The sequence below is a fragment of the Lagopus leucura genome, unplaced genomic scaffold (assembly GCF_019238085.1).
Source record: "Lagopus leucura isolate 7727_CA_CO unplaced genomic scaffold, USGS_WTPT01 Super-Scaffold_100159, whole genome shotgun sequence".
Classification (NCBI taxonomy): domain Eukaryota; kingdom Metazoa; phylum Chordata; class Aves; order Galliformes; family Phasianidae; genus Lagopus; species Lagopus leucura.
The window spans coordinates 23,804,411-23,830,383 of record NW_024962335.1 but is presented as its reverse complement, the minus strand read 5'-3'; the positions used below and the strand labels follow the sequence as shown (position 1 = coordinate 23,830,383).

The 25,973-nt window shown below is 47.6% G+C and overlaps 2 protein-coding genes across 4 annotated transcripts in view; one reads left to right on the top strand and one right to left on the bottom strand.

Moving 5' to 3' along the window:
* The first annotated feature begins 467 nt into the window (after positions 1 to 467).
* On the top strand, positions 468 to 18,946 carry BID (BH3 interacting domain death agonist). 2 transcript variants are annotated; one of them, XM_042890351.1, is made up of 6 exons: positions 468 to 518; positions 13,063 to 13,127; positions 15,009 to 15,219; positions 16,160 to 16,305; positions 17,551 to 17,754; positions 18,196 to 18,946. In XM_042890351.1, the coding sequence occupies exons 2-6, from the start codon at positions 13,119 to 13,121 to the stop codon at positions 18,205 to 18,207; spliced, it is 582 nt and encodes a 193-aa protein (XP_042746285.1). In that variant the 5' UTR covers positions 468 to 518; positions 13,063 to 13,118; the 3' UTR covers positions 18,208 to 18,946. The 2 variants fall into 2 exon arrangements, with proteins under 2 accessions (XP_042746285.1, XP_042746287.1); XM_042890353.1 differs by lacking the exon at positions 468 to 518 and adding an exon at positions 916 to 1,054.
* A 228-nt stretch (positions 18,947 to 19,174) lies between these two features.
* Positions 19,175 to 25,973, bottom strand: part of BCL2L13 (BCL2 like 13) — a 42,176-nt gene continuing 35,377 nt past the window's right edge. For both annotated transcript variants that reach the window (XM_042889755.1, XM_042889756.1), the window contains one exon: positions 19,175 to 25,696. In XM_042889755.1, coding sequence (XP_042745689.1) covers positions 24,890 to 25,696 — 807 coding nt within the window. In that variant the 3' untranslated portion in view covers positions 19,175 to 24,889. The remainder of the gene's footprint in view (positions 25,697 to 25,973) is intronic.

Sequence of the window (25,973 nt, the reverse complement as noted above, 5' to 3'; positions counted from 1 at the left end):
CCTGGAGGCAGTCAAGCCAGGCTGGATGTGGCTCTGGGCTGCTCTGGTTGGCAAGCCTGCACACAGCAAGGGGGTTGAAATTGGAAGATCGTCGTAGTCCTCCGCAACGCAGGCCATTCTATGATTCTATGATTGGTAGTAGGGAGGAAGGCTCCAGCTTCGTGTTACTGACACCGCTGGATGGAAAGCTTCGCTTTCAACAGCGACACGATATTAAACTCCACAAGCTGTAACGCTGGATGTGCCGTACACGGACACAAGCGGACACGTGACGGGAGGAAGGAGCGGAAGCCGCCGGCTGCAACCCCGCACAGCCCCGCGGGGCGGCTCTCTACCCGAGCACCGCACCGCTGCCTTCACCCCCCCGCTTGGCGCGCACGCCGCCGCTCCCCCTCTCCGTTTCCTCCACCGGCCGGGGAAGCCCAAGCCCCACCCCGCACCCGCGCGATGCGGAGGGCGGAGCCGGGGCCTTGAAATAGAGGCGGGCGCGAACCGTAGGGAGAGCCGCGCTGCTCCCGGTAAGTAGGGCTGAGCTGCCTTCCTGCGTGTTGCGCTAGGGCGGGAACGGGTTTAAAGTGGCTTCTGTTCTGTATTGAACGCCGCTATCTCCCTGCGGCGCTCCCTTCTATCTGTTGTGTCCCACCTCAGCGGGTCCGTCGTTTGTTTGTTTGCTTGCTTTTACTTTTTTTCCCTTAATCCCTCGCTGCAGCTCTTCCGGGTGCGCCGCGCCCGCTGCCGTGCCGTGCCGCGATGCCTCCCCTCTGCCGTCGGCACGGCCCGCGCTCAGTCCGCCCGCCGGCGCCGTCCTCCAGCCCTCGCCGCGCCGCTCCTTTGTCTGCCGCGTTGGGGCGGGGCGGGGGGCGCGGGCCGGGCCCTCGGGAAGGAGCCAGGGCATTCTCTAACGAAGTGAAATCGAACGGCGGGGCTTTCAGCTGTCTGGAGAGGCGTATCTGTGGGAGATCCTCGTGGAGAAGGAGGGTTTTCTGTGTGGTCTTGGACTCTTCCTGCCAACTTGATATATCAAGTTTAAACCTTTTGAAGAGGCTTCTTTAAGGTAAATCGGGTTGGATGTTAGGAAACGTTTCTTCGCGGGAGGAGTGGCGCTGCAGTGGCACAGGCTGCCCGGAGGGGTGGTGGGATCACCGTCCCTGGTGGTGTTCAGTAACCGTGTGGATGTGGCACTGAGGGACGTGGGCAGTGGGCACGGCAGGCATGGGCTGCTGGTTGGGCTCAGTGATCCTAGAGGTCTCTTCCGGCCTATTCTGACGCCGACATCCACTCCTTGCTGCCTCCTGTGTACACAAGGCAATCTTGCTTTCCTGCCTGGCTCATCCTTGTTTATATGTGGTCATGTGTGCTGTGTTTGGGAAGGAAAAATAAGACTCCTGCTTAAGGTGGTTTTGTTGAGTTCCTGCTCACTCATCACTAATTCCTTACACCCAGATTGAGCAAGCTGGAGGTAATGAGTTCAGCTTGATGGTGTTCTTTTTAAATTCCCAAAGCAATGAAAGTCATGATAATTCTGAGTGGGGAGGGCTGTGTGTGTGGGCTCTGGGCACTTCTAGCTAGGGTCAGTAATGCCATGTTGTTTCTGTGTATTGTTTTTCCTGTGTAACAGGATGACAGGAGTCACCCATGTTCCTCAGAAGCTGGGAGAGCAAGCAGTTACACTGATAGAGTGAAGGTGCTTAATTTGGAAGCAGACAGGCACATAAATCCTGTGATTGCTGCCTCTGGAGATCTTATGGTGCGGCCTGACACTTGGAAGCTGTGGCTCAGAGGGTGGTGACACACTGGAACAGGTTGCCCAAGGAGGTTGTGGATGCCCCATCCCTGGAGGCATTCAAAGCCAGGTTGGATGTGGCTCTGGGCAGCACATAGCAGGGGGGTTGAAACTGGATGATCACTGTGGTCCTTTTCAGCCTCAGCCTTTCTGTGATTCTATACACTTCTGTGACTATGGGATGTTGGTGGGAGAGTAAAGGCATAATAGCTACGTGCAGAGCCTGCTGACATAACTGTGGTGTCTCAGCTAGTTGAGGTAGGCTTCTTGATAAAGCATCTTTATTGCCTCCAGTTATGAACTAATAAGCAGTGGAGGTAGGGAAATAAACTGAGTCTTTGGTTACCTCTGCTGGAGGGAATTGATGGCAGTTGAGCAGGTTTCATTTCCTCCGGTTAGCAGTTCCTCAGAATTTACCAGCAAGTCTGATATTTCTTTGCTTAGCACCTTCCTCTGTTTTTCTCTTAGCTTGCTGTGGCTTAGTCTGTGTTAGATAAGTGCAGCTCCAAATAATGTACGATCTTCATACCTGCTTATTCTGCAAACCAAATAAATGCTGATATTTCTGATTTAGGAAGATGCACTCATAGCTTGATTGAAGGTGCAGAGCTCCTGCTTAAAAGCTGGATCCCTTGTTAGTTTTGGCTGGTTTATCTCTGGTGAGGGATGGGTTACTGAAAAATCACTGGTTAATGATTACAGAGTGTGCATAATTGGTCCTTTCCACAGAGGTTGGGTCTAATTCTGATGCAGGCCAAAGGAAGGTAAGGAAAGGTAGGGTAAAGTGTAAGAACATGCTGTGAGTCACGTGGGGTGTCTGCTCTCATTCTTTGGTTTTCAAAGCTGTTAATTCCTGAGCTTCAGTGATTGCCTCAATTTGTACCACATGTCTATAGGAACAGTGACCTCGTATCAGCTGCAATGGGAAGTTAATAGAGTGTAGCTGCCAATGGTGGGCAATAGACAGCACCTTTTGCCTAGATGAGATGATGTGGGTTGTCCTTGTGCTGTCTTTGGAGCAGTTGCTCAAGAGTGGAGCAGGGTACCTTTTTTTTTTTGTTTTGTTTTGTACTCGGTTTTGCAACAGCAGAATCCTTCAGTCCCCTCTCCCTTCTGCAGCCCTGTGCTTTAGTTGAAGCACTGTTAGGACTGTTTTGGGCACTTACTAATTTTGACACTTGATCCAGACTTTCCTGCCTCTTTGCGTCCAGGTAGTGATTCTTGGAAGTGACGAATCATGCTACCTGGTCACAGTGGGTTTGGGCTGGGCTGTCCTTGTTGATGAATGCAAGGAAAAGGCTGTACATGGCAATGAAGCTGTGGAACATTGCTTTTGCTGCAAAAGGGGAGGGGTGGTGGTGTGGCTTTGAACTCCTTTAACTTTTGGTGACATCTCAGACCTTTCAGTCAGCTTCAACTAAAGCATGAGCAGGGCAGCTAAACTGTGTGCAGTCATCGCTCAGCTGGCTGTGGTGTTTTTGTTTGTCAGTGAACCTGCTGTGTTTTCTGACATCACCTGACCTTTGGCTCGTTCCTGCTGCATCCTCACAGTGGCTTCCTGGAGAATGGACGGCGCCATGTCTGTAATATACTGGGCTGTTTCTTTCATCTCTTAAAATAATGAAAATTACTTTTTTATTTCTTCAGTATTATGTCAGTGTAACTGTGTTAGCCTGGTGTGACTGATACTGTACCCTCAGCTTAACAGCTGTGCAAACTCACTTAGATCAGCTAGTTGCTGTGCTTTAGTTTTACATTCGCTTTCTGGGACGCTAGCTTGTGCTTCCTCTTCCATTTAAACTGAAAGTGAAATGGCTTGCGTTATTGCATGCACGGTCAGGCTTTTGCTCGGTGTAAAACACACACAACTTCACTGTGCCTGTGGGCCTACAGCTGGGGAGTCCAAACAGTGCCGAGCAGCCATCTTGAAAGGTTCCTTCAGGACTTGTTTTCCACTGGCTCCATCTGTCTCATCATCATGACAGGAGCAAGAGTTGGGAATACAACGCAACGGGAGAGTTCTCCTGAGAGCCAGCACCTCCAGTGTCACCAGAGGAACAGCATTAGGCTCTACTCCTGGGGAATCAGCCTTGTCTGCTTGCACCCATACATGGCTCTCTGTAAGAGAAAGACATGTACAGCTATAATATGCTTGATGTTTAGGAGGAAGGAGGCAGGTATAAAAAAGCACTGTGCTTTGGGAAAGCTTTCAGATATTGAGACAAGGCTGTGTATTTGTCAGGTATGGACAAGAATTGTTCTTGTTTGACCACATGGTTTGAGGCAAAGAGCTATTAGTGCTGCCTGTGTCCCTGCAGCTCTTTCCTTGTTGGTTTACTTTCTTGCATGCACATAATCTGGTAAGGAAAACTCAGATTACTCACATTCTTCTTCTACCAACATCAGCTGTGAATTGCATTAAGTTGCAGTGTGAAGTGGCATTACTTATTCTTCTGTCTGGTGATGTTAACAAGAATCTGGGTGTTTCAAATGAGGAGGGTGGTTTTTGTTCTCTAGATAGCACAGCAGCTACGGTTCCCCGTGCCCTTGTCCCTGGTCTTTGTCAGCTTTGTCTGATCTCATCCAAGAGGCACCTTATTTCTGAGTTGCTGTTGTCAGGTGGCATTGGTCTGTCCTCTCAAGGATCAAGCACTTGGCTCAGATGTGAAGTGCTGCAGTGCAGGCTCATGCCCCAGAAGAAGCATCCTGTAAAACTGGATGAAAACTCTTATGTCTCTGACTTCACAAATGGTTTGCACGTACTTAATCCCAGATCAGAATGACCACGTGCACTGTAGTCAGGATCAAATCTTGCACCTTCTGTGTAGATGTAGATATGCCAGTTCCTTTTGGATCTGAATCTAGCTGACTCAGTCCAAGCCCTGACTTTGAGCTCTGTGGCAGTTCCTTCTGCAGGCTTCCTGCTCGCTAAACTTCAGCCCAACTGCATCTGTAGGCTGGCTTCTAAAGATTGCTAAGTAGTGTTGTCATGCTGCCTTCAGCCCCCAATCTGATACGGAAACCGCAGCGGTTGCAAGCTCATGCCTTTTCTTCTTTCTTTTTTTTCCTCTTTAAAGAGGACCTGTGTTCCTTCGTTGTCATTGATGTGCCACCTACGGGCTGGGTGAGGGTATGTTGAGCCAAGTGAAAATGAAGGCTGTTGAGAAAGCTGTGTGGTGCTTTTTCCTAAGAAGTCTGAGTACTGCCTCTGATAACTAGAAGATTATTGCTATGATTCACAGCAGAATCTCCATCCAAATGTACGGAATTAGATGTGAATATATGAAAACAGTGTGACACAGCAGCAGACCTCAGGGAGACTAAATATGCCTCAAATGAGAAGGTTGCTCCAAAACTTGTTTTGGAGGTCTCCAGTCCCATTTTTCTTTCAAAAAGGGGGAAGAAGAGTCCCATCAAACAAATTGCTATGGTTTACTGAGTTCAGGTACACAGCAAGTACTTAAACTGCTCAGGCTGTGATGCTTACTCTGTACTAAGGAAGCGAATATGGAACTGGTCTAGCGAAGGTGGTAGGCATTTGTTGGTGTCAGGTCTTTGTGTACCATTTTGGTGCCACTGAACACTGAGAGGTGAAGCTACTGAGTGCAGGAAGTATTCAGCACGTTTTGGTGTGTTTTTCCATCAGTGATGCTATGAGCAGACAGTGTGGTTTTGTTCATTGCGGAGTGCTTGGAAGTGGCATTATTCACAGATCTCCAAGGAGGAAGCAGTCTGAAGCTGAGAGCAAGAGAAACAAAAGCTGACAGCCTCAAGCAATGAGCGCCCCTACTTGAGAGGTGGGAGGGATGGGTGAGTGTAAGCAGCTCTTACAGTTCTTGACAGGCAGGGGGTCTTACTTAAGTGTCTAGCAAATAAATCACAAGTGTCTGGGAGATGGGTTTTGGCCCATGCTGTGCCATAGACTTGCTGCCATCTCAATGTTTTGCCACATCTGAAATGAAGATAATGGTGCAATCCTCCCTCTGGGGTAAATGCATGGAGAATGCCTGCACTTTGGAAGCTGTTGTCTGTGATGGACAAGTCCTAAGAAACTCCAGGTTAGTAGCTTTGGTATTAACTAGGTGATACCAAACAACTCATTTGATTTCATGGCAGCACATGTGCACCTGTGGATGCACAAAAGGGTTTGTTCAGCCTATCCTTCACCTGGCAGTACCTTTGTTTCCCTCCCCTTACCCAGGTTTTCTTTCCTAAGCCTACAGTTAAATTTCCCTCTAGGAGGACAGGGCATCACAGAGGTGGCAAAACCGTGGGGCATCCAAAGTGCTGATGCAAGTGGCATATCCTTGGTGGACTGAGTAGTGGTAAGGACTGTCACAGTAAGATAGTCATGATAATATTCTAGTTGGTAATGTCTGCACTTGGCACAAACTTTTTTATTTTTTGCAAATCCTCAAGCTGTCTATCTACCTTTACTGTGTATTCTCTCCCTGTCTTTTCTTAGTCGAAACTGTGTGTGCAGCTGCTGTGTGAGCAGTCTGGCTTCTTCCACAGCTAGAGAAGTATGGGGAGGAGCTCCAGCATCTGCTGTCAACTGGGCTCTGTGGCTCCTTTTGGGTTGTTGGGCTAGGAATTGTGTGTGGCAGGGTGATGGGGATTTCTTTGAGATTTTGGGCCGTTTGTGGATTTTGCTTGCTCTATCTGTTGGAGGTGTTAAGGCTGGTAGTCAGGCACTGTTTACAAGTCCTCAAATAAGGAACTTGGTAGGTCTGTGGTACGGTTTTCTTACGACTTTGTAGGACTGCTGACTTGTCATGTAGAGCAGTTTGCCTGTGGCATGCTTTTGGGAACACAGTGAAATAGTGTGGTTATGCTTTGAAGTGGGGATTTTTACCTGTCAGATGGCAGAGCAAGCTGTGTCAACTCCAGGTGCTTTGGTTTCCCTATCTGTGAAATGCTTCTGTATTGAGCTTTGCAGCTCTTCAATGAAATGTTTCCCTGTGAAACAAGTAGAAGCCAGCGGGTCCAGGAGTGGACAAATAGGTATTGTTTCACTGACTCCAATGATGATGTCATTCAGACTGCCAAAAAGGAAGTTCTTTCGGGTGTCAGACAGAAATCACTGTACCGGCTGTTAGCGTTCTCAATGACTGATGGATTATTCTGCTTTGAAGACTTGAATTCGGTCCTAACCCAGACGAGAAACAAAGATAAATATCTTGACAGCTCACAGTAAGTCCTTTGATAGTGTCTGACCAGGTGTTTGTACAGGATGTGTCTCAGAATCTAGACAAGCAGTTAAAGGAGGCAGTCCTACATGCATGTGGCTCTGCTGCTGGAAAGTCTGCTTTCATAACCAGACAGTGTCTGACAGGGCTAAGAATAGCAACTGCTGGCTGAGCTGTGAGGAGAGGTGAAAGATCTGAAGGGAAAGTGGTGGCAAGCCAGGGGCATTATTCATGGCATGGGTTCTTTTTTGAGCTGTCTTGGAGATGTGAAGGAGGGATAAAAGCTGGTTTAGGTCAGCACTGTTGCTATAGAGATTCTGGGACCGACTCTTCTATGGCTGCCTCTGGAGCTATTGAGAACTTCCTCCAACAGCTTTCCTTGTGGAGATAGTAACTCTTGTGCTGTCCCTCAGGATACACTCAACACCAGCTGGGCAGTGGCGTGTGCATGGAAGGAAACCCTGAGGGCTTGCTTTGGGGGAAGCAACCACAGAGTTCTTTCTTGCAAGAATTTGGGGTGTGTGAGGGTGAAATAAGCACTGGTGCCCTGTGCTGATAGATAGATACACTGCTGCTGTGGTGTCTGTCTGTGTGGCAGCCTGCGTTGGTTAGGCAGAGAGAACTGTACGGAGGCAGGAAAGGAGTGAACACAGAAGTGTCTTAGCAGATTAACAGTTCTGTTTGTGACAGAAATGATGCCTCGGGAATTAGAAGCTTAAGCATGAAGTGTAAGCCATCACCTTTGTAGCTTCCAGTCATTAGAACCCAGGGAAAGTCCAAGGTGTGTGTGTTGCATGAACCTTTAAGGGTTTGAACAACTTCAATTTGTTTTGAGTGCTCCTCAAATAATTCTCCTCCTGAGGCAGCTTTGTGTACAAAAGCTACAGGGAAGTGATAGCTTGCTATTTTAGACTTTCAGAGCTCATCTTTTGAGGTCAGTCTCGTTGTGTAAAATCTGTTAGTGTTCTGGCACTTCTCACTTACGAGAAGTGCTTGTTTTGTTTGTCCTTCACAGGCCTGCAGTAGCATGTGGTGGCTTTTAGGAGGAGGAATTTAAACAACTTTGCCTCTCACTGCCAGTGTGTTCTCTGCTTTTGAGTAAGCCTCAGTGAGGCTCATCGTATGCTCTGCATTAATGTGTAGCAACAGCTTTTTACTATCCAGGAGGGGTTTCCCAAACCATTTTTGTCCTTATGCTTTCTTTTCCGTGTTTCTGTTTGTCTGTTTGTTTTCTTCTTCCCTCACATAGAGGTTACTTTCCCTCAAGTTACAGCAATTCATTTCTGTTTGGCACTGTTTCAGTGCTCACTTAAAAACTGAACACTCTTGTATGGAAAGAGGAAATAAGGAGATAAAGAACTGTCAGTGTATAGATAGCAACAAGAAACATAAGCAGACTTCAAGCTGCATCTCTTTACTAATGAGGGACTGCTGCTGAGTCTCCTCCTTGATACAGTGCTGGCTTGCAACTGAGACTGAAAACAAGTAATACATTAAATTCATTGTTATTTCATTTTAAAAGCAAATTATATTCCATAGAATGTAAATTAGTAAAGTAAATCAGGATGCCAAATTTTAGCGATGCGAACTTCCAGCTCTTCAGGAAGTTAGTCAACAAAACCCTCTGGGAAACCACCTTCAAAGGCAGGGGAGCAGAGCTGGCAGATCTTTAAGGGAGCTTTCCTTAGGGCTTTGCATCCCCAATAAGGAAGTCAGGAAAGGAAGGCAAGAGACCAGCATGGCTGAACCAGGACCTGCTGGTTGAGATGGAGAGTAAGAAGAGAATGCACAGACAGTGGAAGCAGGGACAGTGCTGCTAGGCTCATCCAGAGAGACCTAGATGGCAAGAGCAGTGGGCCCAGGTAACCAATTGTGAGGTCTGGCACCTGGGTTGTAGCAACCATCCTATTAGTACGAGCTATAGGATGAAAGGGTAGACCACAGCCCTGCCAAAAAGGACCTGGGGGTGCTGGTGGATGGTAGACTGGGCACGGGCCAGCAGTGCGTCCTTGCAGTTCAGAAAGCAAACTATGTCCTGGGCTGCATCAGAAGTGTGGCCAGCAGGTCAGGGAGGTGATGCTGCCCCTCTGCTTTGTGCTGGTGAAGTACCTGGAGTACTGCATCAAGATGTGGAGTCCTCAGTACAGGAGAGACACAGACCTGTTGGAGCATGTGTCAAGGAAGGCCACAAAATGATCCCAGGGATGGAACAGCTCCTCTGTGGGGACAGGCTGAGAACTGGGGCTGTTCAGCACGGCGAAGACAAGACTCTGAGGTGAATTTTTAGCAGCCTTTCAATACCTAAAGAGGGGCTTTAAGAAAGAAGAGGACAGGCTCTTCAGCAGGGTGTGCTGTGAAATGGTTTCAAACTAAAAGGGGAGATTTAGATTGGATATAAGGAAAAAATGTCCTTATGATAAAGATAAGGAGGCACTGGTGCAGGTTGCCTGGAGATGTGAATGCCCCATCCATGCAGACACCCAAGGTCAGGCTGGATGGGGCTCTGAGCAGCCTGATCTACCTGTAGGTGACCCTGTTCACTGCAAGGGGGTTGGGCCAGACAGCCATTAATGATCCCTTCCAACTCAAACGATTCTGTGAATATTTTCCAAGACTTCTAGCAGCTATAAAACAGCCTGACTAGATTATCTAGTTTTACTGTGAGTGAGATGGAGTTAGTAGGCATTTTCTATTTTTTGTACTAAAGGCTTCTGTTTGATTGTAGATGAGACATCTTTCAGTGAATGGAAGAAGTTAAAATCTCAACCTGCAGCTACCAGGATTCACACACCTTAATGAATTCAGCTTCAGATAGCATTGGTGTGATTATATTTGACTTTTTAGGGGTTTGCCATTAAGGAGTCCAATTTTTGAGATGGCACTAAAGAATTTCAGCTCTCAGGAGGAACTTGCTGAGTATCAAAACCCCTTATATTTATTCAAGGCAATTAGCTGAAATTTGAGGTCTCTGGAGCTACTGGCTAATTAAATACTTTTGAAAATGTAGTGATAGAATTTATTTTTTTCTTGTTCTCACATGTGTTTTTGACCACCCACATAGAGCTTTGTTAGCCAAAGGCTGGAGTGCCTCAGGGATTTTTTTTACCGCCAGGGTGGTGATTGCTTGATGTAGGGAAGAGTTAATGGGAATTATCATCATCTTCTAGCCTTTGTCTTAATTTTTTCTGTATAAATATCGGAGGGTGTGGTGGGTATTGTTGACTGCTGCACGTAAGCTAAGGCAGGAAACAAGAGTGGACAACCTTGTAATTGGCAATTAGGATGGGTGACTTCTTAAAGTATTTTTTGAATGTCTATTTCTTGTGGACCAGCCCTGAGGAGTGTCTATAAAGCTTGGGTGATCCCATGATGGGAGGAACACTGCACACCCCATTAGTGTCTCTGGGAGCAGCAGGGACCCTGGAAGCTGTGACAGGGCAAGGGTTGCTTAACACCTTCTGTCTTGGAAAAGCACAAAGTGCTGTCAGAATGTGACATTAGGATCTTCAGAGCTGTAGCCAGGCACACAGGGCTTGCTGCAGCTTCCTAGGAATTCACATGAGTAGTGTGTGTGTTCCAGCTGGATCAAGCTCCCCTTACTGTGTTGACAATGCACTCGCACAAGCTTGTGTGAAGCTCTTGTGCTCTGCCTTTCCAACCCTACCCAGCAAAATGCCTACGAGCATGTATGGGTGTGCCCAGAATAGGTCTGGGTCTCCCTGTTGTTAGTTCTTGTATTTGCTGATTTGAGAATAGAGTAGAATGTCCATTTTCCTTTTTTTTTATTTTGGGCTAGAATAGTCTGTCTCCTCTTTTAGAGCAAGGAATGGGAGAAGGCAGCAGTACCTCTGCCTTTGATTGCTTCTTTTATAGGTGTTTGCATTGAGCCAAGCAGGTTTCATAGCAGCGTGAATAAAAATGAGGGAATTTAGGTTTTTAAGCAGTATTTTGCAAGAAAGATTCCATTTCTCTATGCACAGGCTGGTGTTCGTTCTTGGCAGCTTACCCTCTGACTGCTCAGCTGACCTTCCAGCAGTGTTCTGGAATACCCCTCCAGAAGGAAGAAGGCAGTCACCCTTTAACAGTTTGCCTGGGTTTGGGTGGCAGTGGTCCACTTCTTGTAAAGCACTGTAAGAGGAAAAACTACTCAGCTAGTTTCACTTGTACATCTGGACATTTGCGTACATGCAGCTGTAGCGGCTTGTGTTGCGTCACAGCTCTGTCAGTGCTGCAAAACACCTGCATCTCTGCTGTGGGAAGAGGATGATGCAGCTGCTTCTGGACAGCTTCTCAGTTCTACACAAAGCCACAGTGCTGCCATGGACCTGAAAAAGCATCCCTGGGACCAGGTGGGAAGTGAGGGTATAAGAAGTTCTCCAACCTTAATAAACATCTGACCTCCAGCAAAGACAAAGGTCAGGAGAAAGGTAGCCCCGTGCTGTTCCAGAGCTCCTGTCAGGTCCCAGGAGAACAGAGGGACTCTCTCTAACCAACCAGCCTGCTCTTTGGGGTAGGGGTGAGTGACAGCAATTGGGATCTGAACTGACCATAAAAATAGTGCAGTGCAAAGCAGCAGAAGTTGAATTTGTTTTAGGAAGCCAGAAGCTTAGTGTAATGACTAAATGAAAAAGACTTCATGGTTGAAAAGCTGCCTCTGGGCTCTTGGTGGTGTGTTTTTTTTGTTTTTTTTTTTTAATTTTAAAAACGTATTTCAGGTTGTGTTTTGGCATTGGAAGCTTCTAAGTCTTCGAAAAGCTGGGAAATTCCTGGTCTCTTGAAGTTGTAACTTGGCTTCCTTCAGAGTTTGAGTGTACTTCTGCTTTCACTTCCTTCCTCTTTTCCCACCTGCACACCTAATTGCTTAAAACGCAGTTTGGAAACCCTCCTGCTCTAAAACTTAATGCATCATCATGAGTCCAAGTCTCTGGTAGTTAGCTGGTGATCTGGATGGGTGAGCTCTTGTGTGCTCTCACCCTAACTCAGGTCAGCAGGTACCTGCACTGCAGCCAGGTTATTGCCCAACATGGAGGAGGCCTGGTGGGAATGCAGTGCTCATGAAGTCAGCTTACCGTAGGGAATTCTGCATGCAGTTGTATGGCTGTGCATGTGAGGAAGCAAATGCAGGTGTGCAATCTGCCTTTCTCCCCTCCTTGCCTTGTCTTTGCTTGATGGTCTCTGTGCTGTGCCTTCCTGAACCAGATGTGGCTATTTGGTCTGCTGGTCTGACCCACCCACCTACCTCACTGCCTAGGTGAGGAGAGAGCATTGTGCTCTTAGTAGGTGCTGGTTTTCTGGTGAGTGAGGGAGGCTGCTCTCTGCAGAATGCTCTGCACCCCTCCCTGCTCCCCACGTACCTATTCCCCAGGCACTGTCCATGTGTAAGGCACGCTGTGGGTTGTCAGCCCTGGTTGTGACCTGCTGGTTTTCCCCATCTTCTAATCAAACTTCTCTGCAGGCTTAGTTTTGTTGATGTGCCTGGAAGCCTTTGGCACTTGATCCAGCCCTTTCTTTTCAACAAATATCTAGGAACGTGTACTGAAACAAAGCCGGAGTGTATTCAAACATCTCTAGGCGTATGGGGTGGGAGCACTTCAAATCCTGTAGATGTGTTGTAATGTCACCTGGGTGCTTCACTTAGGAATATGCTACTGTGCACACAGACCTGAGCAGCTCAGTGGCTCTCAGTTGGTTATCAGGAACCTGGAAAACCCGGAGACGTGAACTACTTTTAGAGGGCTGGAATCTTTTCTGCAATAACCCTGCTTTCCTGCTCTGGCACTACAAATGGCCTTTGCTCTCATTTCTGGCACCACCTAAAGGGGCTTTAAGCCCCATTTGTAGGTCATGTTGCATCGCTGTCTGCTACATATCCATGGCAGGTAGGCATTTTCCCCTACCTGATTCACCTGATTTAGGGCCCTTCCTGCCAGAACAGCTGCTATTCTCTCAGCCTTGTTCATGGGCACTTCTCTCCAGAAATGTGTGTATCTCTAGAAAGGTCAATTTCTACAAGACCTATGGGCACTGCTTGAAGATAAGTGTGTTGGGGTTTGTTTTTTCCATTTACCATTTTCTTTCTTGCTCTTGCAGGACAAGGACTTCTGATCTGAAGCAGACTGACGAGCTGTTCTATCTCTGAATCTGTCATGGAACAGGTTAGTTTTAAATGCCACTGAAGTCACTTCTCTTACGTGCTTGTTCAGAAGTACCTGGAAGGGGATGAGTCTCAAAAAGTGCTGGCTTGTGCCCTTCTCATCTTCCTCAGAGTTCCTGCTGGAGTCTCTGATGCTGCACCCCTCCATCATGAATACAGACAGAAGGTGGATGGAACCGTTTAGCTTGCAAGCTGCTTCCTTGTTACTGCAGTGTGAGACTCTCCCATTAGACTTCAGGCGTGAGATGCAACTGATTTAAGAGGCAGTGATGCTTATTAAGTAGCAAACCACTGAAACTAATAAATAAGCTACTTGACCCATCACTGTGATCAAATAAATATTGCACAAAACACTGTAATAAATGTGATTTCAGAGCTGCTGTTTCTCACGTGCATGTTGCAAACCCCATAAACCCATTCAAACTTCTGTCACCCTCTAGCATTAAGTGTGGTTGCAAGGCATGATTCTAGCCCTCTTTGTGTTCTACTTTCCCACAAGTCTTTTGAATAGAAACATAAGTCAGGTGGGTTGTTCATTGTGCTTGTGTGGTGCCCTGGGGTGCTTGGGGCACCCAGTGACCTTCACTATTGTCTGTAGACACCCATACTCAAGGGAGGTGTGCTTTATCTTTGATTGTACCTTATTTCCCTCTTGTTTTTATTTCCAGACTCGTTGTCCTTGTTCTGTCCTTCCTCTACCTGATCTCCCCAGCAAACATTGTGTCCCTGATTATTTCTAACACATTCATCACAATTTTTCTACTGTTGCATAGGCCATCACAGCACACTGTGACAGTACTGATATAGTTATGTAGATATGGAGTGACCTTGGAAGATTCCACTTAACCAAGGGTGTACTGTTTTAATTCTTAGGCTCATCCTGGTTGATTACCCATTAGTCTATGAAATTGGCAAGGCAAACCAATTTTCTTTTAACCTTGATTCCTTTAGGTAGATCTGTTCAAGCCTCAGCACCTTCTTACTGCATAAGCAGATAGTCTGGGTACAAGAGTAGGGATTTTTTTGTTGTTGTTGTTTCATTTCTGCACTCACACGTCCTGCTTCATCAGCTGTTTAATTGGGGTTACTGGACAGCCTTCTGTTTTCCTGCAAAGGTCTTGGTTGGTTGAGGCCCTGTGGGACTTCTTGCTCTCATCACTGCCCACCTGCTGGACCTCCTCAGCCTAACCCACCTGGGCACTCTGTGCTGCCCTGATGGAAGACAGCATGTGACAGCAGAAGCAGCATGTGCCTGCTTACTGCAAGCAAATGGATATGAGGCACCAATGGTCTGCTGTCTTGCTATTATGAGCAGCTGCCTGACTGTGCAGGGATCTAAATATGTTTTTTATGGAGCTTGTCTAGATCCCATTCAAGAGGGAAAAGGAATGCAAACTTGAGTTTTTTTGCAGGCTTATGCTGTCTGTTATCTCTGCTCCCCACCTTGTTACTGCTGTGCTCTGATTAAAGTTAAATGGGGAACTGTTGGCTTAGTTCTGTACAGGAAGTAGGGTGCCCAATTTCCAAATACAGGGAAAACCTTTGAAACAGATGTGTGAATAGAGTCACTTGTGCTGAGTGTTCATCTTTGTTTCAGAAGAGGAGTCCTGATCAGGGATTTCGTCCTTGCCACTCAAGAGATGAGCTGACACCTCAACTGCTGGTTTGTAAGACCAGAGCCAGTCAGCATTAACCAGCACAGTGCTGTGTGCATGTATGCAGCTAGGAGTTAGTGTGCATTTGCTCAGCTCCTGCAAACTGGGCACTATTGTGCACCGTACCTAAAGGAGACCAGAAAAAGGTGTCCACTGTAAGAAAAACAGCATCTGTACAAACCTACACAGCAGGATGTGGGTTTAACAGTGATTCTTCTTCCACCTAGGATATCTATAGTGATGGATCTGACCATATGGAACGCATGCTGCTCTTTGCTTTCCTGGCGGAGTCCTCTGGCTGTGAGTTCAGAGAGCAGCTGCCATTCCTACAAAGCCAGGGCATGTTGTGTTCCACTAAAGGTGTTCAATCTTATGATAGTGATGGGGAACTTCAGACCGATGGGAATCGAAGTGGCCACTTGCAGAATGGTGAGCTAGGTGAGTGCTCTCTTTTTTCCCCACGTGCCTTCTGTGAAGATGGTGGGCTTTGTTTCTATCCCCTTGTCTCTTGACTGTCTTGTGACAGACGGTTGGCAATATTCTCTGCACAGAGAAACTTCACAGCTGGTGGTTGTATTGGTTGGGGTTTTATCACTTGGGGTAAGACAGCTAATGCTTGGCAGTGCAGCTCCCTTTTGGTGGCTGAGCACTTGTCCCTCTGCACAGTCTGTAGCATGTGAGATAAGGGCTACAAATCTGGTGCTAATGGTTTCTGTCCTTAAGCAGTGGGATCTTAAGTGGTTCTGTTAAGCTTCCCGTTGCTCCTCAAGGAGTTTTGTTTCAGCACTTCAGCTAGGATTTAGGAGCAGCTCTTTTTCTGGTACTGAGTTAATTCCCTGTGCTATACTAGTGTGGCAGAGGCAATTTCTTATATAGTTCCTTGTACTGTTCTTGCTTCTTTAGCCCTAAGCAGCATGGGTATTGCACGTTGCCCACAAAGTGCCAGCTGGCACCTTGAAGTAGTGAAGCAGTGTAATGAGTAACCACTATAGTAAACATTGCCTCATCTTGCAAAATGTATTGATTTCATGGCCCAAAGTGACAACGGGAAGCTTTGCCAAAAGGAGATGCTGTGTTTTAGATGGTGTTCATGACACAGGTCCTGGCAGTTGTCAGTTGAGAGATCAGGCACACTCTTCCTTCCCTCCCCTCTCTAGACAGAATGTTGGCTGTAGTTGTCTTGAACAAATCTTGGTTGGAATTGTTCTGACTTCCCCCATTTAGTGAGTATGGCTGTCACAAAGGCAGTATGGGAAGAAGGTTGGGGGTAGGGGAAGATTGGCAATGGAGATGGGCAAAATGCCCTAGCTCACCTCACCTGTGCTGAACCCAGTGTGACTGCAGCCTGTGAACCAAATCCTGCTGTGTGTGTTGGCAGTGCTTGACCCTGAGGTAAATGAAGAAATCGTCCGGACCATTGCTGCTCAGCTTGCTGAGATCGGAGACCAGCTGGATAAACAAATCAAAGCAAAAGTAGTAAATGATCTAGTGCAACATTTTCTGAATGAGAATCTGCCTAGAGAGGTGAGTGAAAAGCAATCTGATGAGTAGCTCCCCTTACAAACGTTGAGTCTTTCGTGCTGTGACTGAAGCAGCAAGTTTGCAACGCCTTTGCTAATTTGATGCATTACTGCACTTCTGAAATTAATCTGAAATGTTAATATTTGATGTGAAGTTCTGTTAGAGAAGATGCTATGGTGAGCCTGTATCCTTGGCAGCCTTTGCCCTGCAAAGTGAGTTGCTTGGGCTCTGTCCCTTTCTGCAGGCGGGGAAAGTGAGGTTGTGGAGCAGGGCTGACTTTCAGAGGTAATTTTAGGATCTTCATGTCAGCTGCTTGTCAGATGGACAGATCTGGCAGAAGTTTGGCTTGTGTTTATCACTGAACACTGAGACTCAGCAAGCAGTGAGATCCAGTGCTCCCTCTTATGGTGCCTTAATCCTCTGGCTCACAGGCTGTTGGTGTTGGGAGTAGCAGTGGGTTTGGGCTGGTAGGGGTAACCTGCTGAAAAGGCCTCTGTGGGTGGCACCTCCACTGCTTCTCTCTTCTTCTCTCCAGTGCAGGTTCTCTCTTAGCTTATGATGGGATGAGACTTAGCATCCCTGGTCCAGCATCTAATGTGCCTCACTGCTCTGCAAGGGAAGTATCCACATCTGGGTCAACAGCCACAATTTGCTTCCCCAGAGCCTTTTGGCTTCTTCAAGAGATAACTGCATAACTGGATGTTTAGCTTGCTTGGTTTTTCTCTGCCTGCGATGAAGTTAAAGCTGCCTTTGATTTGAGGGTCTGCTTGGGCTTGAAAAGGCAGGACTGAAATGATTTTATTTTGAGGGGAGTGGAGAAGCAGAAGTGAGGTAGTGGTTGTTCTGTGCCTGGACCCCTGTTTCGCTCCTGCCTATGTGAAGACTTTTCTGTGAAGCTTTTCTCCGTACCAGTTTGCCCCTAGGCACGTAGCCCTGCTACTTACAGTGTTTAGATTAAGGTAGGTTCCTGTCTCCAGGGTTCTTGGGCCTTCTTCAGGACCGGGCAGGCTAGGTGCAGATTCTGAGCTGCTGCACCCTAAATGTGTAGGGTGCTACCTAATTCTTCCAATGCTGTGTGGTGTTTCCTTGTTTCTTTGTTTTTTTGGGGGAGCAGCTGAGCTTTGAGGCCATCAGTCATCCTTGCTGCCACCTGGGTGTGTAACAGCCTGGGAAGAAACGTGGCAGCTTGTGCTGTGTCTGTACAGGTGCACAGTTGCTGCACTGACATCCTCTCTCCCCTCTATGCAGGAGATAACACGGTACCTGTCACAGGCAGTAGAAGGGCTTGCCAGAGCCATCCCATCAGATCTGGAGCAAGAGAAGGCCATGTTGGTGCTAGCAATGCTCTTAACTAAGAAAGTGGCAAACCGGGTGCCTTCCCTTCTACAGCGTGTCTTCAGCACCACTGTGAACTACATCAGCCAACACCTCCACAACTACGTTGTCAGAATGGTGAGTGCTACCCGGCAGCTCTGCAGCTCAGTGCAAGTCACAGCCAGTCTCCTCCCTGGTTACTCCCTGCAAGCATGGCCAGATGCCTGCTGTTTTTCCTATAATGCCTGCGGCTCTGGGGGCTTGGCAGGGAGGAGATGCTGGTATATGCAAGCTCCAAAGGCTGAGGGCAATATCCAGCTTTTGCTCACTTCCCTGGGACCCCCCCAAAGCCAGTCCTAGCACAGAATGTGGGGCTGAGGGCTAACAGATGCGCAGCAGGTGGCAGCATTGAGGCATGGATCTGCATAGAGCGCAGGTGCCTTCGTGGGTGCGCGGGCTGCTGCTGCTTTGCCTCCCTGGCATGTGCCCAAGTCCATGGGCTGGGCAGGCAGGCAGAGGGCTTGTGGCTGCAAGAAGACACTGTTGTGGCTAATGCTGGTTCTATTTCTTTCCTCCTAGCTGCGTGAGTGAGAGATCTCCAGCCACTGGCTTCCTGAAGACTTTTTAACTTCTTGATCTGCTCAGATACTTCTTCTGCTCATAACTTTTGAGACACAGCTGCGAAAGGGAAGGCAGAGCTTGTAGATGGGCTTTTGTAGAGTAGCACAGTAGCGATGGTAGTGAGAGCTGCATGACTGGTCTGCCAGCACCTGTAAGATATAGTGCTTACTCTTCTCCATTTTACAAAATAGGTGTTTTTTCTTTTTTTTTTTTTCTTTTTCTTCCCTCTCCTTATCAGTAGCAGATGTAATGCAGGTACAGCCCCTGGCTCATGCCTCTAGGGGAAGTGCACTGGGTGCTAAGCCCACCTTGTCAGTATTTCTAACCAACTGCTGCATCCTGCAGGTTTCTCTGCTGCAGCTGGGCAAGGTACAGGAGTGGATTTTGGGGGGGAATAGTATCCGGATATGCTTGAGAAAAGGTGGTCATTGGCTTCAGAGCAGCTTGCTGGAGAGAAAAAAAGATACCAGCCTAGAATGAGGAGGAGTACCTGGTGTCTCTCTGGGCAGTAGCACATTGTATTCACATCTCAGGTTCAATGAACAGACTTGGACTCAGGTTGTTTGATGTATGTGTCATCACGTACGTGGTGGCTGAGGCTCTACTTGTGATCCAGCTGCCTCTGAAGAAATCATGTAAATAATGTCCTTTTATTGGTGGTGTTTTCTGTTGTTTGTTTTTTTTTAAATAAAAATGGACATGACATGTGCATGTTAAGCAACTGGATTTCTTCTCCCCCCTTTCACAGAAACGTAGGGCTTTTGTGCAAGTCCTTACAGCATTCTTGCTATGCTGCTGCTGCTAGTGGTAACAGAGCAGTGGTAACAGCTGTTTGCTCTTGGCTGTGCACTCTGCATAAAGAAACTGACCTCTGTTGTTTGCTGGTACCTGCACTTGAACACGGGAGGAAAAAAAAAATATCAAAACACAACCGACATGTTTTTGAAAACTGTACCATTTATTAAAGTGCAACCTGGGGGCATGGTCTTACAGCAGTGTCCCAGTGGTAGAGGGAAAAATGCATATACCCCTTCACTTAAACTGATTCTAGAACAACGAAGCTGGAAATAACTTTCTTTTAAAGGTGGAAACACTTTTATTAACCAAATGGCACAAGAAGCTTTAGGTAGCTTTCCCCAAGAGAGCTGCACTTGCATATTAAAAGGAATAGTATGACCAGTTCCTGGGGCAGGGGCTGCCCTCAGCCCAGGCTCGACTTTTTCCCCCAGCTCAGTCTCTCAGGAACAGGACCTGCACTCCCTGCTGCCAGCCAGCAGAAGCCTGGTGGAAGACCAGACGTACACATGGAGTCCGTCCCATTAGACTTTGCTACTTAACCCGAGTGGGTTTTAGCTTTACACTTGAATAAAAGCTTATAATGCAAGATAAAAATGGGGAGAGACCCCCTAAAGGTATAGCAATAAGATGCATCCTCTGCAGCTTGTTCTGTCCAACTCAATAGTGTTCCTTGCCTCCCCTGCAGATACTGCAGGGAGATCAAAAGCAGCTTCCACTGGAAGCTAACTGCAGCTCCCCCTCTCCTACAGCATACCATAGACTTCTACCCAGGAGGAAGCAAGTCAGCCTACCTAAGAGACTGAAAAAAGTGACCAAGTCATTTAACACAGGAGGTGAAGCTGAGCAATGTGTTCTGGTTCCCCTGGCTGTATTGGTAATGTTGCAGCTGCCCCCTTCCAAGCTGGTGCAGCTCTTGTTCTCCAGCCATGACCACAAGCAGCTGCAGAGCCTTTGCATAAAGCGAGCGCTGTACATCCTGCTCCATAGGGGCCTGAGCTCGGAGGACCAGAGTGACTGCTGGTGGATTACATGTGACCCCCTCCCACCCTGTTTGTTTGTTGTTATTTTTGTGGCAATACATAGCTTGCACTTTGAAGCACAGCACAGATGCACACAGTCAAAGCGCTGCTGCTCTTGTAGCCTCCTAGTACTGAAGTGAAGCAGACTGAGCCAAACGAGTTATGCACAGCTTCTGCCTTCAATAGGTACAGGCAGTAAAGCGCCTCACTGCTCCGTGCTTCACTGGGAAACACATTCTCCTGTCTATGACCTACTGGAGTAGAAAACATACAAGACAAGTCAGCTTTCAGTATGTTTTGTGCCTAAAATGAGACATTCTATGGAGGACATGGGCTCCATGTACCCATGGTGGGTGGGGTGAGTGCTCACTCCTCCCTTCCTCCCAAACATTCACAGCTAAACAATCTAGGAATTACATTCTTGGAGACACATTTTAAAGCATGCGCTCGTTCTGGTTCAGTGAAGGAACGACTGTGCTGCCAGAAGCATGTTGATTTCTGCCTGATAGTAACACCTGCCTTAGCAGGGCTTTGCTAGGACTGCCATACCCCTGTGGGTTCAAGGAAGGAAAGCTTTATGACCTCAATTATTTTGTTGACTACATCATTACAAGGAAAGGAAAGACTAAACTTTTTCAACCTAACTAACTTTAACACTTTTCTTTTCCAGTTGTGACCATTAGAAAGCATTGATTAGTTTAAAAACACAGTCCAAATTGTCAGCCTAGTTGAGTTCAGAGCTACGTAAAAAGGAAACAGGATTCTGGCAACAGACCTTGCCCTGTGCAAAAGCATTCAGCACTACAGCTTTCACCCCCAGAGCACAGCCCCAGGCAAGACAACAGGCAGGCAGGTTAGGAAAGAAGGAGCCAGCTGCCAGTACCACAGCATCCTGAAGTTAAGCTGCTGCTGTCCAAACCCTGCTGCAATACAGAAAAGACCACACTTCCACTGCTGGGAGCTGCTGCTCAGACCTGGAGCAAGCAGATGCTTAAGGACTGACATCTGACCAGTCAGAAGCCTGCAGCCTGGGTTGCTTTGCCATCTCTGGCTTGCTTCATCACGAGATTAGACCTAGTATTTTAGGCACCAGCCACCTTCAGTATTCTGGGCAGCCAAGTTATTTATCTCCTACTCACCCTATTCTGATTTCAACTGAGCCAAGCAGCTGGCTCAGCTGTATCATGCTATGGACCAGCAGCCTGGATCCCCTCACCATGCTCCCACACGGCATGTGGCTGCAACAGGAGGGTGGGTTGGGCTGCTCTACAACACTGGGACTCCAGGTTTCAGTTCTTGTTCCAGGTTTGTTTTCTGAAAGAAAAAAAAGACCTTTCCCAGTTCCCAGCCCCAGTGCCCAGGTGAGCAGAGCCTAGAGTTAAGCACAACTGGAAGTTAAGCTTCACCTCACCTCTAAAGCCGTTTTCCTGACAGCTCCTTATTTAGTATGCTACCCACTGTAGTTCCCTATGCGTTTAGCTCAGGCTGTAGCTTCCAACCCAGGTCTCTCAGCTGTGCACAGAGGCATGCAGAATGCAGCGTTCCACACGTTTTGCAGGTCCAGCCCTTTGTTTTATCATCTCAGCTTGCGGATGTGCTGCAGACAAGGATAAGGTGAAGAAGAAATGGGTCTAAGGTAGATACTTTGTTAAGGTACAGGCCACTCAAGGACATATTGAGGCACTTTTGGGAAGGGAGTAAGTAACACAAGTGAGAATAATTCCAGATGCTTTTTTTTTAAATAAGTAGATAGTCCGCTGCCTTGCCTTTGCCTGCTGCAAGAGATCTACTACACAGAGGTTGCCTCACCCACTTCAAGGTAATCAGACCAGGCTGATTAAAATTAAGGATTACTTCAGAGTGCTTGAAGATAGGAGAAAGCCTCTCCGTTCCCTAATTCACACCTGCAGTAGTGCAAGGAGCCCAGCACCCAGCTCAATAAGAACACTGTTGCTAAGGCTACACAACCTTCTGGCGACTTCCCCAGGGCCTGCTCCAGTGCTGACCAAGCACAACAGGCTCAGCACTCAAGTCTGTAAGCGACCTTTCCAGCTAATGGAGTGTTCCTAGAGGGAAAGAGGACACACGGCAGACTTTCTGTCTAAACATGCTTTTAGGTTACAGGGACTGGGGAAGAAGGTACAAATTCTTTTTGAATTGTCAGATATTTCTCTAAGGCCCTAAAGATGGGAAGTATGTAAAGAAGGGACCAAGCAACCAAAATGCAGCTGGCGCTCCACTAAATGCAGCAAAATACCCCACACTCAGGCCTTTCACCCCACTCTGAAAACGCTTTAAAAAAATCCCCAAAGCATTTGTCTTTCTTACTTCTGCTGCTGCTATATAAGAGAGAAGACACTTCTTATTTAATGCTCCATTGGGCCCTTTGTGTAAGAAATGTTTCCCTGGCAGACGTATTGTCATCTGCCCTGCACCCACCTCCTGCACTACTAGCAATATAACCACCTAAAGAGAAGAGCCAAAGAATGACTTTACCCCTCATGTGCACACAAGTTATCCAGCATATCCAAAACATCCATCATCCATCCATCTGCTTCAGAGCAGATCCAGGGACACAACCCACTGAGTGGCTGCAGATGGGGCATCTTCCCCCATGTCAATGCCTCGCCTTCAGAAAGGAGAGGATGCAGCTGGGGTTAAAGCAGCCCCATGCCCACAAGAACAGCAGGGACACAGCAGCCATCAGCAAAGCAGCAGTAGAGGGGAACCCCATCCCAGCCTGTGGGACCTCAAAGCAGGCCCTGCCACAAGGCAATAAGCAGCTGCCCTCACCTATTGCATCATTCATCCATGAACACTGCTGGATGTGAAATGTAGCAAAACTCTATATGTTCTTACATGTCAGAAGGAGCACACAAAGCCAATTCCATTTTGCAATATAGTTTATGTTTTGGGTTTTGTTGTTGGTGGTGCTTTTTGGTTTATTTAAGGCCAGCTTGCTCCCTTTTAAACACAGAAAAGCCATCTCTGACCCACACACTGCTGATCCACAGCACCTGAGCTGGGGCTCCCCTCCTAGCAGGGGTACACACGTAACAGTCCTTCCTTTCAGCATTCAAAGTCACACAAATCCAAACCTGAGAAGTTTTCTACAAAATCCATTCTCAAAAAACCTTAAACAAAGAATTCCCCAGACTCTGCCAGCTTCTTACTGACTTACCAGCATGAATGGGATAGGGATGGGACCAACAATAAGCTGAAACAGAATGTGCTAAAAATCTCTGGATTTTCAGATCACTTAAGAAACAGGCTCATTGCAGGAAATACTCTAGATAAGGTTGTTTAGAGATAAAGTACCTTGTCTTTGTGCTTTATGAAGAGTAAGCTTACCGTAAGCTCACATTTTGATTTTTACATTATCCCGAGTCCCCTTTCCCCTATCTCCACCTGCTCTAAGCCACAGTGCCAGCATCAGCCCTCAGAGATGCATCACTATTTCTGCCTGGACAATCTGCGACCTTACGCATAGAGCTGCAGTACAGAGCAGGAGGGACACAAACACACTCCAAAAGGAAAGCTTGTGGCCAGCTCTGTTGGTACAGCAGTGCCTTAAAGGCTTCTCCTTGCACACACCTGAAGCGTTGTGTCTGCAGGAAGAGGGATTTGCTTTTTCCACAGTTAAATTCTCATCATTTGTGAACCTGCAAACGTCACCCAACTGTTACACATTCAGAGTCGCAAAAGAAATTGCACTGCACAACACTCCAGGTCAACTTGGGAACGGGCAAATAGGGAAAGGTGTTTGATGCTGTTTTGCTTAGTGACCAGAATCCATTGCTTTATATACGTGGGATTCTGTCACCAAAACCACAGTAGGACTACATACCCCCTGTGCTTAACCTGTGAAAGACAATACAGACTGCAGCATGACACAGGACAAAAGAGCACTGAACCTGCGAATCTCACAGGAGGCATCCGCCTTCCTTGCACACAGTTTTGCCACACCTTTGCTGAATACACTCTGGTATCCAAGTGCTTACCGAATGGCACCATGTCCAGTGTAAGCTGTGCAACTCCACTATCTGAAGGGTGGCAGTGAGGTGGGCAGGAACACGGCAAATGGGTTCCCAGACCAGCCAAGTGCAGCGGCCCTCCCACCCTGCCCCACAGCAGCAGGTGCTGTGTGCACCTCTCCCTGCAGAACACGGGGTGCTCAGAGCGAGTACTGCTACAGAGAGGCAGCATCTGTATGGAGGCTTCAGAAACTGTTAAGGGCCAGAACGGGTGGGAGCGAAGAGGTAAGAATAAGCACTCTCCTGCTGGGGTTTAAGAGGAACCTGCGAGGTTACAAGGAGCAGTGCAGTACCTGAGAGGAAGCTGAGCTAGAAGGAGACCAGCCTCTCGCTGCAGGACTTGGGCTAGGAAGGGCTCGGGAAGCGCAGGGAAGTGACAGGACAGCACAGCTGCAGCAGCAGTCGCTTGGAGAAGCCAAAAAATCCAGGGGTTGGCAGCAGCTGGCTCTACCCTTCCCCAGGAATTCTCTGTTCCAGTTCCTCGAGTACGAGCACCCCGTTCCTCAGCACCTGCACTTAAGTTCTTACATTTGCAGAATTTATTATTGTGTTGTTTTTGTTTTGTTTTTTTTTTTTTTCTTTAAAAATACCCCTGTACTTTAATCAGGAAAAACCAGTCCCCGCCCCAATTCTACTAAAAACGTGATTGTCCATAGCTGGAGGCTTATTGAATGACCTCACCCCGTCACCATTACTCAAATGTCCAATTACACAGCAGGCAGCTCAACCTTTAGGTAACACAACTACAACAATTGGATTGCGCTTGCTTCTCTCTCCCCCTCCTCCTCCTCAAGAGAGCTCTTACTTTTTCCTAAGCGCCAGCGCTACTCCGACTGCCACAGCCAATATGGCTACCGCAGCAGCCCCACCGTACAGCAATATCGATTTCCCTTCTGGCAATAAGATAGGCTTCTCCTCTGCAGTGGAGGATTTCTCTTCTATTTCTTCCAAAGGGCCTTCTTTCCCCACTTTTTTTTCCCCTGGAAGCAGTATTTTCTCAGGTTCTGGCGCAGCCTTTTCTTCCGATGGGGTTAACTTAGGGACAGGTTTACTTAACACGGGGATCTCAGGTTCAACAAGCTCTTCGGCCACTTTTCCCTTCTCCTGTTTTGTACGACGTGCAGAGGGATGTGCTTTTTCTACAGCAACAATTTCAGCTTGAGGTTTTACTTCCTGTAAAGAAGCAGCGGTTTCTGGAAACGCTGCCTGCACGGTCTCTGCAGCGACTGCTGACACCACTGCTTCCTCAATCCCCTCTGGTATCTCTTCCTTCTCCACGTGAACGATGTCGGAGTTAGAAGAGTTGTTCTCGCTCCTTTCTTCAGCCCCACCGTTGCTATCCAGGCTCTTGACTTCTTCAGGATCCATGGCCACTTGCTGCCAGGACTCCGGCCCCAGGGAGACGGGCAGGCTCTCTGTGTGCCAGCTCTGGCTTGCTGACAGGGAGACAGGCAGGCTCTCTGACTGCCACGACGTGGTCACCGTCGGGGACTCTGGGGGGCTCACCTGGCCTGAGTTGTCACTGGTCAGAATGTAGATATCATTACTGTCCTCTGCGATGAGGCCGGGGTACTCCTCCTCTTCAGATTCCAAACTAAAGACCGTCCCCTATGAATGAAAAGGACACAACGTGTGAGCAATGGTTTCAGCATTACGTGCCCTGTATGGGAAGAAAGAGGATGCCTGGAAATCTAACGAAGCTGACAGCAAAGTGAGAGGGCCTCTGGAGAAGCAGGATTCGTCTAACCTACATTTTGGAGGAGACTACAAAACCCAGCCAATGCAAGAGGGACACCCAGAGAACAGAACAACTAGCCATGGGTGGGCTGCTGAGTTCGTACCACAGAAGAGGTTTGTCTCAAGATGAAAATTACAAGTGGAAAAA